The sequence below is a fragment of the Jaculus jaculus genome, chromosome 13, assembly GCF_020740685.1.
Source record: "Jaculus jaculus isolate mJacJac1 chromosome 13, mJacJac1.mat.Y.cur, whole genome shotgun sequence".
Taxonomy (NCBI): domain Eukaryota; kingdom Metazoa; phylum Chordata; class Mammalia; order Rodentia; family Dipodidae; genus Jaculus; species Jaculus jaculus.
Window position 1 is genome coordinate 17572995 of NC_059114.1, and position 13123 is coordinate 17586117.

The 13123-nt window shown below is 50.1% G+C and overlaps 2 protein-coding genes across 2 annotated transcripts in view; one reads left to right on the top strand and one right to left on the bottom strand.

Annotated features, from left to right (window-relative positions):
• Positions 1-3824, bottom strand: part of Suds3 (SDS3 homolog, SIN3A corepressor complex component) — a 38706-nt gene extending 34882 nt beyond the window's left edge. The window contains exons 1-2 of the mRNA XM_004664144.3: positions 3559-3824; positions 418-487 (exon numbers count right to left, since the gene is read on the bottom strand). Of these exons, the coding sequence (XP_004664201.1) occupies positions 418-487; positions 3559-3700 (212 nt within the window). The 5' untranslated portion in view covers positions 3701-3824. The remainder of the gene's footprint in view (positions 1-417; positions 488-3558) is intronic.
• Positions 3825-11343: 7519 nt separating this feature from the next.
• The window catches only part of Taok3 (TAO kinase 3), a 245934-nt gene continuing 244154 nt past the window's right edge, over positions 11344-13123 (top strand). The window contains exon 1 of the mRNA XM_045132485.1: positions 11344-11448. The gene's annotated coding sequence lies outside the window, so the exon portion shown is untranslated. The remainder of the gene's footprint in view (positions 11449-13123) is intronic.

A 13123-nucleotide genomic window follows, 5' to 3' on the forward strand; every position in this document is an offset into this window, starting at 1 on the left:
AGAGGTAGGAGGATCGCCATGAGTTGGAAGTCATCCTGAGACTACAGAGTGAATTCCAGGTCAGCCTGAACTAAGGTGAGACCCTTCCTCAAAAAAAACAAACAAAAAGAACAAGGCTGGAGAGGTGGCTTAGCGGTTGAGACACTTGCCTGCGAAGCCTAAGGACTCATATTCAGCTCTGCAGGTCCCACAAAGCCAGATGCACAGGGATGCAAGCACGCAATGTCACACATGTGCCACAAGGGGGTGCAAGCATCTGGAGTTTCTGGCAGCAAACTGAAGGTCCTGGCACACCCATTCTCATTCTCTCTCCCTCTGCCTCTTCCCCTCTCCAAAAAAAATAAAAAACTAAACAAAATAGACAGATTAGGCCATCAACTCCACACTCCAGACAAGAAACACAAAAGCAGTACTCACTGTTCCTTCATTTCCACATAGTCTTCTTCATCGTGCTTTGCCAGGTCAGTCTCACTGGCATCCTCGGTATCTGAGTAAAAAGAGGAGAGGTGGGTTACTAACAATCTTACTTCACCAGAGTTGATTAAAATGACACAGTGGAAGTAGTTATGAAGTTTTATAAAATACATTTCTTGATGTAAGCCTTGCATGGAGCCTCCAATGAAAAATATTGTATGTGTTTAAAACAAAAATGAAAATGCCATTTCTAACTTATATTTATGCCAAGAGCCTGCCTTTACATGAGGTACAGGCAGAGATGATGGTGTACCAGAAAGACAGTCATGGCCAAGGCCAAAGAAGTGCAAGAGCATTCAGGAGACCAAATGCCAGGGACAGTGATGATGTCCTACTCACTGCTCTCAGAAAGAACCCTATGAACATGGGTCTCTCTGCAGATACTCACCAGATCCCTTCACGTTACCTCAGATGCCTACAGTGAAAAGCCTCCTCTGGGCTGGAGAGATGGCTTAGCAGTTAAGGTGCTTTGTCTGCAGAGCCTAAGGACCCAGGTTATATTCCTCAGTAGCCACATAGAGCCAGGTGCACAAAGTGGCGCATGTGTCTGGAGTTTGTCTGCCGTGGCTAGAGGCCCTGGTGTGTCCATTCTCTCTCGCTTGCTCTCATAAACAGATTTCATTTAAAAAGAAAAAAAGGGCTGGAGAGATGGCTTAGCGGTTATGCGCTTGGCCTGTGAAGCCTAAGGACCCCGGTTCGAGGCTCTATTCCCCAGGACCCACGTTAGCCAGATGCACAAGGGGGCGCATGCATCTGGACTTCGTTTGCAGTGGCTGGAGACCCTGGCGTGCCCATTCTCTCTCTCCTTCTCTCTGCCTCTTTCTGTCTGTCTCTCTCTAATAAATAAATAAATAAAAATTAAAAAAAATAGGCTAGCCTTGACAGCAAGTTCTGGGTGCTGAACTTGATGAGGCACAATGTTTAAAAAATAAATAAATAAATAAATAAAAAGAAAAAGAAAAAAAGCTTCTTCTACAACAGGTTCATCCTCACAACTATCTCAAAGTTAGAACTAAAAGAAGCAAGATGATATAAAAAAAAATCATTTTGAAACATTTTGAACACTGTTCTTAAGCAAACGACTGAAGTGTGTATAATAATTTCAATAGCATCTACCCTAGGAGGAGGAAAAATAAGTCATATTTGGCCTCATCGCTCCCCCTTGTGGGTATTAAAAGCAATGCAGTGTTCCACATTGAGACTTTCTGGTTAAACCTAGTCTTCAAATGGGTTTAAGCTGAATGCAATCAGTTCCTTCAACTCTAGGCCCTGCACATGCTGCTGCCTTTGGAAAGGCTCTAGGAGATACAATTCACCATACTTCTCCTCCCTTGCTTCCAGGGGAGGGGCTTTCAGAGAGGTCCTGTCAGGAACTGGCCATCCACATTAGTAGGCACGTGGGAGACAAAATGAGACACTTAAGCAGGGTGTGGTGGCACACACCTTTAATCCCAGCACTTAGTAGGAGGTTCCAGAGAGTTCAAGGACACCCTGAGATTACATAGTGAATTCTAGGTCAGTCTGAGCTAGAAAAGCAGGGTGTGGTGGCACACATCTTTAATCCCAGCACTTGGTAGGAGGTTCCAGAGAGTTCAAGGCCACCCTGAAATTACATAGTGAATTCTAGGTCAGTCTGAGCTAGAATGAGACCCTACCTCGAAAAACCAAATAAAAATAAAATAAGACGCTCATTACAACCAGCCTGAGCAACCTTTGGGTTTTAGCTCACTTTGTGTCAGAATATTCCACCTGTATGTGGGCCTATGCCTCCTCTTCTCCCGCCCTTTTGTACTTCTCCACCTTGCTTCTCCCTCCATCTAGCTCCCCAGCCCCTCAATCTCTCCAAGTGTTCCATGTTAGTCCAGATTGAAGACTGCCATGAGTTCAAGGCCACCCTGAGACTACCTGGTGAATTCCAGGTCAGCCTGGGCTAGAGTGAACCCTACCTCAAAGATAAAACAAACAAACAAAAAAAAGAATGAGAATGTTAAGTGGGGCTGGGGAGATGGCTCAGCAGTTAAGAGGCTTGCCTGCAAAACCTAAGGACCTGAGTTTGATTCCCCAAGTACCCATGTACAAGATGGCACATGACTCAAGTTTGTTTGTAGTGGCTAGCGGCCCTGGCACACCTATTCTCCGGCTTTTTTTTTGGGGGGGGGGGAAGGGTAGTTCTCAAGCCTAAACTGACCTGGAATTCACTATGTAGTCTCAGGCTGGTCTCGAACTCAATGCAATCCACCTACCTCTGCCTCCCGAGTGCTGGGATTAAAACCGTGCACCACTATGCCCAGCTCATTCTCTCGCTGTCTGCCTCTTTCTCTCTTTCAAATAAGTAAATAAAAATAAAATGCAAAGCTCATGAGACTCAAGACTCAAAACAAATCCCCACCTCCCGTGGGCCTCTTTCCACACAGGAGAAAACATTCACAGACTGACAGGTCTCAGCCAATCTTCACACCTCCCCAGGCAGTACTAACTGCAAGGCAGTGGTGGAAACGGAGTCTGGAGAGCTTAAGGTTACAAAGCTGGGGTAAGCTTAAAGCCAAATGCATTCACACCTAGATGGCTAACTCCAGGTCCCCTTCTTTTAACCAACCTCTATCCTCTAGCATGTTCTATAATCTTCCCCCTACCCAGTAGAGCATTGTGGGGAAAAGGGAACTTAGGAAGGGCAGAGCCAAGGAGGGCTTGAAAAGGAAAAAAAAAAAAAAGCAGGGCGTGGTGGCGCACGCCTTTAGTCCCAGCACTAAGGAGGGACAGAGTGAGACCCTATCTCGAAGGATGGAAATAAAAGAAAAAAAGGGAGGTGGGTGGGAAACTACTCGGGGCAGGACTATGACGACTTAATCGCACAGGATCGGGAGAGAAGATTCGAGGTTAACCCGAGAAGGGGCGAGGAGAGGGGATGTTAACGCGACCCTGGGCTTCGGTCCCCGCTCTCCCCGCCCCGCCGGCCGTAACCGTAGCGCACCGAGCACCCCAGGGTGCCGGGGTCAGTGGGCGGAGCCCCTCCCCCAACCCGGGGTCTTGATGGAGGGAAGGAGGGAGGTATAGAGGGGAGGAAGGAGGAACGGAGGGAGTCACCTTCGTCGGAGTCGCGTCCCCGGCAGCTGCGCTCGTCGTCCTCGGCGCTCTCCAGCTCCTCGTCCTCTTCGGGGTAGTACTCCGGGGCGGGCGGCGCTCCAGCCGGGGCCGGCGCCGGAGCCAGCAACCCCGCGGCGCTCATGTCTCCTCCGACCGTAGTAACCGAACGCGTGCCCGGGACCCCGCGGCTCCTCACCCTGACGAGCCCCCCTCGACTACCCCGCCGCCTTCCGCGGACCTCCCAACTCCAGGAGCAGCGGCGGCGGCGGCGGCGGCGGCGGCCCCGTCTCCCTCGGCGCCCAGCTCCGCCCCCCGCGCCCGCGCTCGGCAACGGGGGCCTCGCGCTCAGGACCACTTCCGGGTCGTGAGCTGTCCGGCGACGGCCTGACTCGGCCATCCTCGTGGTGACGGGCAGGATGCCGTCGGATGCTGCCGCCTCGGGAACCGTGGCGCCTTCATGGCTGTCTTAAAAATCCTCCGAGCTGTCGGGGGAGGGAGGGACGGAGGGGCAGGCTCGCTACGTGCAGGCAGATCCGCGGGCAGCCCTACCTGCCGTCAGGACCCCTCCCCAACACACCGCCCAAAAGGCTCAGCGAGGAGTTTCCGGAAACGGCCGCCAGGCGGCGCCCGCAGCCAAAACTAAAAGGGATGGACGCGACGCTGAGGGGCGGAGGCTTTGCAAAGCCCTGGACAGGTGGAACCTGGCGGTCTCCGATTTCAAGCAGGTGAATGCCATGGCCCGTTCCTTCCTAGGTTAAGAAGCCTGGACTGCCGAGCGTTGAGTGATCTGTACGGAAAAAGAGGAAGCCTGGCCCCGCCCCCCCGTCTAATTGGAGCTTTATTATAAGATGCTGCCCAGGGTCAGACGAACCCTATTTTTCCCAGTCCTTTGGGAATGTTTGCTTTTGAGTATTTACCCTGGAAGAGGTGTTCTCCAGATTTTTAAAACTGATCAAAAACCTGGGCGTGGTGGCGCATGTCTTTAGTCCCAGCCCTCCGGAGGCAGAGGCGTAGGAAGATCGCTGTGAGTTGAAGGCCTGCTGGAGTCTACGTAGTGAATTCCAGGTCAGCCTGGGCTAGAGGGAGACCCTACCTTGAAAAACCAAACCAAAAAAATGAAGAAAAAAAAAACTGCTCAAAAGACCTGTCATTTACCTAAAAACAAAATGGTGGCATCCATTCGTCCTGTTTAGACTCCCATACCCGTGTCCTCCAGTCACTTGCTAGCCAGCTGATGATTTTCAGTTGCTCAAGTGGAACACTAGCCTACAAGAAGTGACTTGAATACCAAAAAAAGAAGAGAAAAGAAAGAAAGCGGATTACCTATATGAATTAATTTGTGAGATTTTTTTTTTCCCCCTAAATTTTGCTTAAGAAAAACCTTAGGGAGTCGGGCATGGTGGCGCATGCCCTTAGTCCCAGCACTTGGGAGGCAGAGGTAGGAGGATTGTCATGAGTTCAAGGACAGCCTGGAGCTACAGAGTGAATTTCATGTCAGCCTGGGCGACAGTAAGACCCTACCTCGAAAAACCAAACAGAAAAGAAAGAAAAATGAAAGGTCTTTTAGGTCTCTTGGCCTAGCCCTATTATTCCAGCTAGTCAGGAGGCCAAGACACGAGAATGGCAAAATGATGGCCTGCCTGGGCTACAGAGTAAGTCTGAGGCCAGGGCAGTTTAGGAGACCCTGTTATAAAATAAAGAAGGCCGGGGAGGTAGCGCTGTATCTGAGTTACTTTGCCTAGCATGCAGGAGACCCTAAATTCAATCCTAAATACCTAAACAAACAAACAAATTTGGGAGCTGGCGAGATGACTTAGAGGTTAAGATGTTTGCCACCAAAGCCAAAGGACCTAGGTTCAATTCCCCAGTACCCATGTAAAGCCAGATGCACAAGGTGGCACATGTGTCTGGAATTATTTGCAGTGACTAGAGACCCTGGTGTGCCCATTTAAATAAATAAATAAGGTGGAGGCTGGAGAGATGGCTCAGCAGTTAAGGCTCTTGCCTACAAAGCCTAATAACTCAGGTTTGATTCCCCAGTACCCACTTAAAGCCAGATGGACAAAATGGTGCATGCATCTAAAGTTTGTTTGCGGCAGCTGGGAGCCCTGAAGCATCCATTCTCTCTCTCTCTCTCCTCTCTGCTTGCAAATTAAAAAATATAGGATTAAAAGCCGGACCTGGTGGCGCACGTCTTTAATCCCAGCACTCGGGAGGGAGAGGTAGGTGGATCTCCATGAGTTCGAGGCCACCCTGAGACTACATAGTGAATTCCAGGTCAGTCTGGGCTAGAGGGAGACCCTACCTCAAACCCCACCCCAAAAAAAGTTCTTTTTATTTATGTGTGTATGCCAGTTGCTTGCATCGTCTTCTGTATCCACCATACATGGGTGGCTTGGGAATTGAACCCAAATTGGCAGGCTTTGCAAGCAACCACTGAGACGTCTCTCCAGCCCAAATTATTTTTTTTTTTAAGGTAGGGTCTCACTCTAGCCCAGGCTGATCTGGAATTCACTATGTAGTCTCAGGGTGGCCTTGAACTCACGGTGGTATTCCTCCTACATCTGCCTCCTGAGTGCTGGGATTAAAGGCGTGCACCACCACTCCTGGCTCCAAAATTAATTTTTTAGAAAAAGGATAAGGGCCCAAAGGTGTAAAATGGTTTGGCCGAAGTGACCACTTCATAGGAAAAAAAAAAAGTGGTAAAGCAGAACCCTATACAGTCCTCTGATACTCACATCCTTTGCAGTCAAACTTATTACTAAATTGGTCCCCAGAGAGATTTCTAAAAATGAAGACCTTTATTCTATCCCATTTACTTTGGCATTTTGTATTTACTAGCTTGTTTTCATTAAAACCTTGGCTCGCTGCTCACGGATATTTCCTCCCAGCAAAACAAGGATTTCCCAGAATGAAATGCTGGAATGATTTTTCAGGAGTTCAGAGATCTGAAAGACATTGTAAAGAAGAGTCATCCTCAGACCTCACAGTGACATTTTAGAAGAGTTTCTTGCCAAAGGATCAAGTCATCTTCTTCATTTGTGCACTTGGATTGCTTGTAAGTTATTTGTAATCAATCACATTGAGCAACCTGAGTTCCTATCAAGAGCAGTGTTCATTAAGCTGATCACTTGCTCACAAAGCCTATAAACCTGGGTTCAATTCCCAGTACCCACATAAAGTCAGATGCACAAAGTGCAAATGATCTGGAGTTCATTCACAGTGGCAAGAGACCCTAGTGTGCCCATTCTCTCCCCTTCCCTTTCTCTTTCTCCCCTTCTTCCTCTCCCCCCCTCACTCTGCTCACAAATAAATATCAAAAGAAAAATTTAAAGCAGAAAAGTGACCATCACCATTTTCAAAATCAGAATTCATTTATATGAGTTTTTAAAATGTTGATTTGGGTGCTGCAGGGATGGCTTAGCGGTTAAAGCATTTGCCTGCAAAGCCAAAGTATCTAGGTTCAATTCCTCAGGACCCACGTTAGCCAGATACACAAGGGGTAACACACATCTGGAGTTCGTTTGTAGTGGTTGGAGGCCCATTCTTTCTCTCTCTTTCTCTCCCTCCCTCTTTCTCTGTCAAATAAATAAATAAAAATAAAAACGTTTTAAAAATGGGGCTGGAGAGATGGCTTAGCGGTTAAGCGCTTGCCTGTGAAGCCTGAGGACCCCGGTTCGAGGCTTGATTCCCCAGGACCCACGTTAGCCAGATGCATAAGGGGGCGCACGCATCTGGAGTTCGTTTGCAGTGGCTGGAGGCCCTGGCGCGCCCATTCTCTCTCTCTCTCTCTGTCTATTTGCCTCTCTCTCTCTCTGTCTATTTGCCTCTCTCCCTCCCTCCCTCCCTCCCTCCCTCCCTCCCTCCCTCTCTCTCTCTCTCTCTCTCTCTCTCTCTCTCTCTGTCACTCTCAAATAAATAAATAAAAATGAACAAAAACAAAAAAAAATTTAAATGTTGATTTTGTTACCAGTTTCAAGAAGCTGATGCTGGGCATGGTGGCACACGCCTTGAATCCCTGCACTCAGGAGGCAGAGGTAGGAAGATCATCATGAGTTTGAGGCCACCCTGGGACTCCATAGTGAATTCCAGGTCAGCCTGAGCTAGAGTGAGACCCTACCTCACCAAAAAAAAAAAAAAAAAAGCTGAGTTTTTTTTTTTTTTTTCAAACTTATCCTTCATTTCTGTCTTGATTTCATTTCTTAACAGTCATACATTTTTTCTTTTTTTAAATTTTTTGTTTATTCTTATTTATTTGAGAGCAACATACAGAGAGAGAAAGAAAGAGAGAATGGACGCGCCAGGGCTTCCAGCCTCTGCAAACAAACTCCAGACGCGTGCGCCCCCTTGTGCATCTGGCTAATGTGGGACCTGGAGAATCGAGCCTCGAACTGGGGTCCTTAGGCTTCACAGGCAAGTGCTTAACCGCTAAGCCATCTCTCCAGCCCAAACATTTTTTCTTTATATGTGATGCAGAAACATAACCAGTTAGGTGGTGACAATTTATACCACTTTTTTTTGGGGGGGGTAGGGTCTCACTCTCTAGCCCACAGTTGATGTGGAATTCACTATGTAGTCTCAAGGTGGTCTTGAACTCATAGTGATCCTCCTGCTTCTGCCTGCCAAGTGCTGGGATTAAACGAGTGCACCACCACACCCAGCTCTTGTACCACTTTTTCTGTCCAGACTGCTAGTTGCAGAAGTGGTAGAATGTGGTGTTTTTTTTTGTTTGTTTGTTTTTTGGTTTTTGTTTTTTTTGGTTTTTCAAGGTAGGGTTTTGCTTTAGCCCAGGCTGACCTGGAATTCACTATGTAGTCTCAGGCTGGCCTTAAACCCACTGGAATCCTCCTACCTCTGCCTCCTGAGCTCCTGAGAGCTGGGATTAAAAGCATGTGCCACCACACCTGGCTAGAATGCATTCTTAACTAATAAGTGTGCCTTAGTTAGGAAGGATATATAGATAGATAGATAGATAGATAGATAGATAGATAGATAGATAGATAGATAGATATAGATATAGATATAGATATAGATATAGATAGATATATAGATATAGATATAGATATGGATATATAGATATTTGTATGTTTATATTGTATATAATATTTATATTATATATTATGTGTTATATACGACTATATAATATAAATATTTTTAATGTAAGTAAATATATGCTATAACATATATATTATAATACATGACACATAATAGTCCTGACTTTAGTCTTGCCCAACATCAAAGTTCAGTATGGTTTTGCACAATGTCCTTGGGCCAGTAAGAAGCAAGTTGTTCTGTGTGGGAGAGATGGCGTTTGCCTGCAAAGCCAAAGGATCCCAGTTTGACTCTCCAGGACCCACATAAGCCAGATGCACAACGGGGCACAAGCATCTGGAGTTCGTTTGCAGTGGCTGGAGGCCCTGGCGTGCCCATTCTCTCTCTCTCTGTCTCTGTCTCTCTCAAATAAATAACGTGTGTGTGTGTGTGTGTGTGTGTGTGTGTGTGTGTATGTTGTACTTCCTTCATGTCTTCCTCTGACTCACTCTCCCCTCCCCAAACAGAGCCCAAGCTCAACTAAAAACGAAAGTTTACAGCCCCGTAGGCATAATTGCCTTCACAGGCCCCTCTGCATCTCCTACCATTCAAATTCAAACTTGATAGGGAACATTGAAACTGGAATAAAGTACCTTTTTTTCAACATTAGGAGAAACATGTCTGTTTGGAACCCAAATTTTGTCCAGTTTTTTTTTTTTTTTTTTTTGAACTAAGAGCTGAGTCCTGCCTACAGCCCACAAGGCTTAGGATCAAAATGTGTTTCTGAAATGAGACAAGCCCTTCATAAATCATTAAATTGTCTAAAATCTGGGTTTTTTGTTTTTTCTTCCATGGTAGGGTCTCACTCTGGCTCAAGCTGACACTATATAGTCTCAGGCTGGCCTTGAACTCACAGTGATCCTCCTACCTGTGCAGGGACTAGAGGCGTGCACACTCAGATAAATTGTCAAAATCCATAAATGCACTTTGGGGTTAGAAAAGCCAGTTTCCAGACTCTAACACGGATTTAATTGACACACGACACACCCAGTCCTACAAATATATAAACAATGGTCAGAGAACCATGGTGTGCTTCAGCCCAGGCAGGCAGTATCTTTTCAGCAAGGCTCAAAAGGGAACTCAGGTCATTTACAGGTTGCACATGGGTCAAAGCTCAGAATTCTCTGGCCATTAGTTCACACAGGGTTATTAAAGCCGAAGGCCTTGGAAAAGGTTGCGGTAAATATGCTCGCACAGACCATGCTGCAGCTAACAAGACTTCACTCCCACAGCTCCCACACCCACCACCATCATCGAAGCCCACAAAATGGGGCTGGAGAGATGGCTTAGCGGTTAAGGGGCTTGCCTGCAAAGCCAAAGGACCCAGGTAGGTTCAATACCCCAGGACCCACATAACCAGATGCACAAGGGGGCACATGCGTCTGGAGTTCGTTTGCAGTGGCTGGATGCCCTGGTGCACCCACTTCCTGTCTCTCTCCCTCTCTCTCAAATAAATAAATAAAAGAACAATATTTAAAAAGAGAAACTATTTAAAAATTTGAAAAAAATCCACACACATACAAAATGGGCTGGAGAGGTGGCTCAGCAGTTAAGGTGCTTGCCTGCAAAGCCTAATGACCTGGGTTCTACTCCCCAGTTCCCACGTAAAGCCAAATGCACAAAGTGGCACCTGCATCTGGAGTTTGTTTGCAGTGGCAGAAGGCCCTGGTGCACCCATTCATTTTCTGTCTCTGCGTGTAAATAAATTTTAAAGCCCACAAAAATGAATTATTTTGTAATTATTATTTTTACAAGCAGGACCTTGCTATGTAGGCCTAACTGAGCTCGACCTCACTACTTAGCAGAAACTGGCCTGGAGCTTAGGGTGATCCTCTGCCTCTGCCTTTCAAGCATTGGGACTACAGGTGTGTCCCCACACCACACCTAGCCAAAAAATGAGTATTTCTTAAGTTTTCGTTTGGGGCCGATGGAAAAGTGTGTCCGCCACAGTAAAACAAACACTTTGCAGTATAGTGTAGGCATGTAGTATGTAGAATTTTTCCCCTCTCCAAGGCTGCAAGTTGCTGTTGGCTAAATGAAACGCAAGGAAAAAGGGAACATTTTACAAATTCTGGATGAATAAATGCGATTTATGGCACAATTACTAGCGAAAGGACTGGGTCCTTCCTAAGTGCCTTGGTGGTCTCTGGGAGCCTCCCCAGAAAAGTCAAGGCGTGGGGAGGAGTGCCTCGAACTCTGACCCCAGCGCAGCACAAACAAGACCAGCCGCACCCCAGGCGGGCCCGTGGCTAACTGAAGCTGCCAGGTCTTCCGCGTCAGAGGAGGCCCCGCCCCCTCTACGCCCCGCCCGCCACAGGCTCCACCAATCCGAGGGCCCCATCGACCGCTCGGCTCCCCAGGCTCATCCCATCAAGTACCGATATGCGGCCCGGGCCAGGTGGCTTGCGATCAGGGAAGGTCAGTAGAGAGCCTATCGGAGTCAAGCTGGGGGCGTGGTCGGGGGGCGGGCGGATGGAGGATGAGGGGCGGGGCGCGCTCGGCGCAGTCCAGTGCGATTGGCCACCCCTGGCAGGAGCCGCACCTCGGACAGCAGCAGCGGCGGCTGGCCGCGAGGGTCTGAGTGGCGCGGGGCGGCGGAGTCCTGGCCCGGGAGTGAGGCGCGACGCGGGGACCGCGAGCGGGCGGGCGGGCGGAGGCTGCGCGCCGCGGGATCCAGCATCCAGACACCCGACCCCGGGGCTCCGCCAGGGGACCCGCCGCGGGAGAGCGACTCGGGAACAAGTGTGCCGAGGGAGCGGCGGCGGAGCCCGGCCCCCGGGTGGTGACAGCGGGTCTGAGGTGAGAGCTCCCGGGCGCGACGTGGTGGTTGACAGCCCGGGGCCCCGCGAGGGCACTCTGGAAGGAGTGAGGTTCTGAGTGAGGGGAGCTCCGCGAGTGGACTTGACAGTGCGGAGAGGGGACCCCGAGAGGGACGGGGACAGCAAGTGAGCGTGGGGACCCCGAGATGGACGGGGACAGAGCGAGAGCGTGGGGACCCCGAGAGGGACGGGGACAGCGAGTGAGCGTGGGAACCCCCGAGATGGACGAGGACAGCGTGGGGACCCAGAGATGGACGGGGACAGTGAGTGAGCGTGAGGACTCCGAGAGGGAAGGGGACAGCGACTAAGCATGGGGACTCCGAGAGAGGGACAGGGGACAGCGTGGGGAGCCCAAGAGGGACGGGGACAGCGAGTAAGCATGGGGACCTCGAGAGATGGACGGGGACAGCATGGGGACCCCGAGAGAGTGAGTATGGGGACTCCGAGAGGGACGGGGACAGCGAGTGAGCGGGGGACCCCGAGAGGGACCAGACAGGGGGGAGAGCGTGGGGATCTGAGAGGGGCTGGACAATGGAGTGAGCATGTGGACCCCATGAGTGACCCATCCAGCGGAGTAGCAGAGGGGACCCCCGACTGCAACCGGGACAGCAGGTTGAGAGAGGGACCGAGACTGTGGGGTGAGTGTGAAGATCCCCCAGAGGGACCGGAACAGTGGGGTGAGCAGAGGGGTTCCCCAAGAGGTACCCAGACAGTGGGGTGAAAAGAGGGGGCCGCCGAGAGGGACCCGGGGAAGTGACGTGAGCATGGGAACTGCCAAGAGGGACCCAGACAGCAGGGTGAGCTTGGGGACTCCCAGAGACGAACGAACGCAGACAGCGGAGTGAGAGCCGGACCCTGAAAGGACATCAGAGTCCAAAAGGGATTCTGACAGCGGAGCGAAAATGAGGACCCCAAGGGAGCGGAGACTGAGGGGGGAACTTGGGGACCCTGAGAGGGATTGGACCCTGGGGGTGAGGAGGGGACCCTGGTGCCGTGCTGAGGGAGATTGGGACAGCAGGGTGAGTTTGGAGACTCCCCCCCCCCCCCCAGGAATCTGAAAGTGGGGTAAGCAGAGGGGACTCCAAGAGAGACCTGGATGAGCGAGGATGGAACCCTGGAAGGGCAGGACAGCCGGTGAGCAGAGGGGGTCAGGGGCTGTGTGTCCTAAGGTAGGGGTCCCCAAAAGGCACGAGTGTGGACTGTGTGAAAAGAGGACCCCCAAGAAGGCTTAAGATAGCCACGATGAGTGGAGAAGTCTCCCTAAAGAGCCAGCAGAGTGGTGAGGACTGGGGACCCTGAGAGGGGGGACTCGGAGGAGAGAGGTCTTAGGAGAGTGGGTGTGAGCGGAGTATATGGGGTTAGGAGCTTGTGGAAGAAATCAGTGGGTCTGGTGCAGACAGCTGCAGGGCAGACCCCTGGATACTTGTGCTGCTTTGCAGGATCCAAGATCTCAGGTCTCCCAAAGTGTTGAGCCCCAGGGGACTGTAGATGGTTAGGCTGCTGGCTTCCCATTCCTTTCCTGGAGCTTGACATGGGGGCATTTCTTGATGAAAATGTCTAGTGAAAAGCTGGAAGGAGCGGGCCGTGGTGGCCCACGCCTTTAATGGCACCCATTGGGAGGCAGAGGTAGGAGGGTGGCAGTGAGTTCAAAGGAG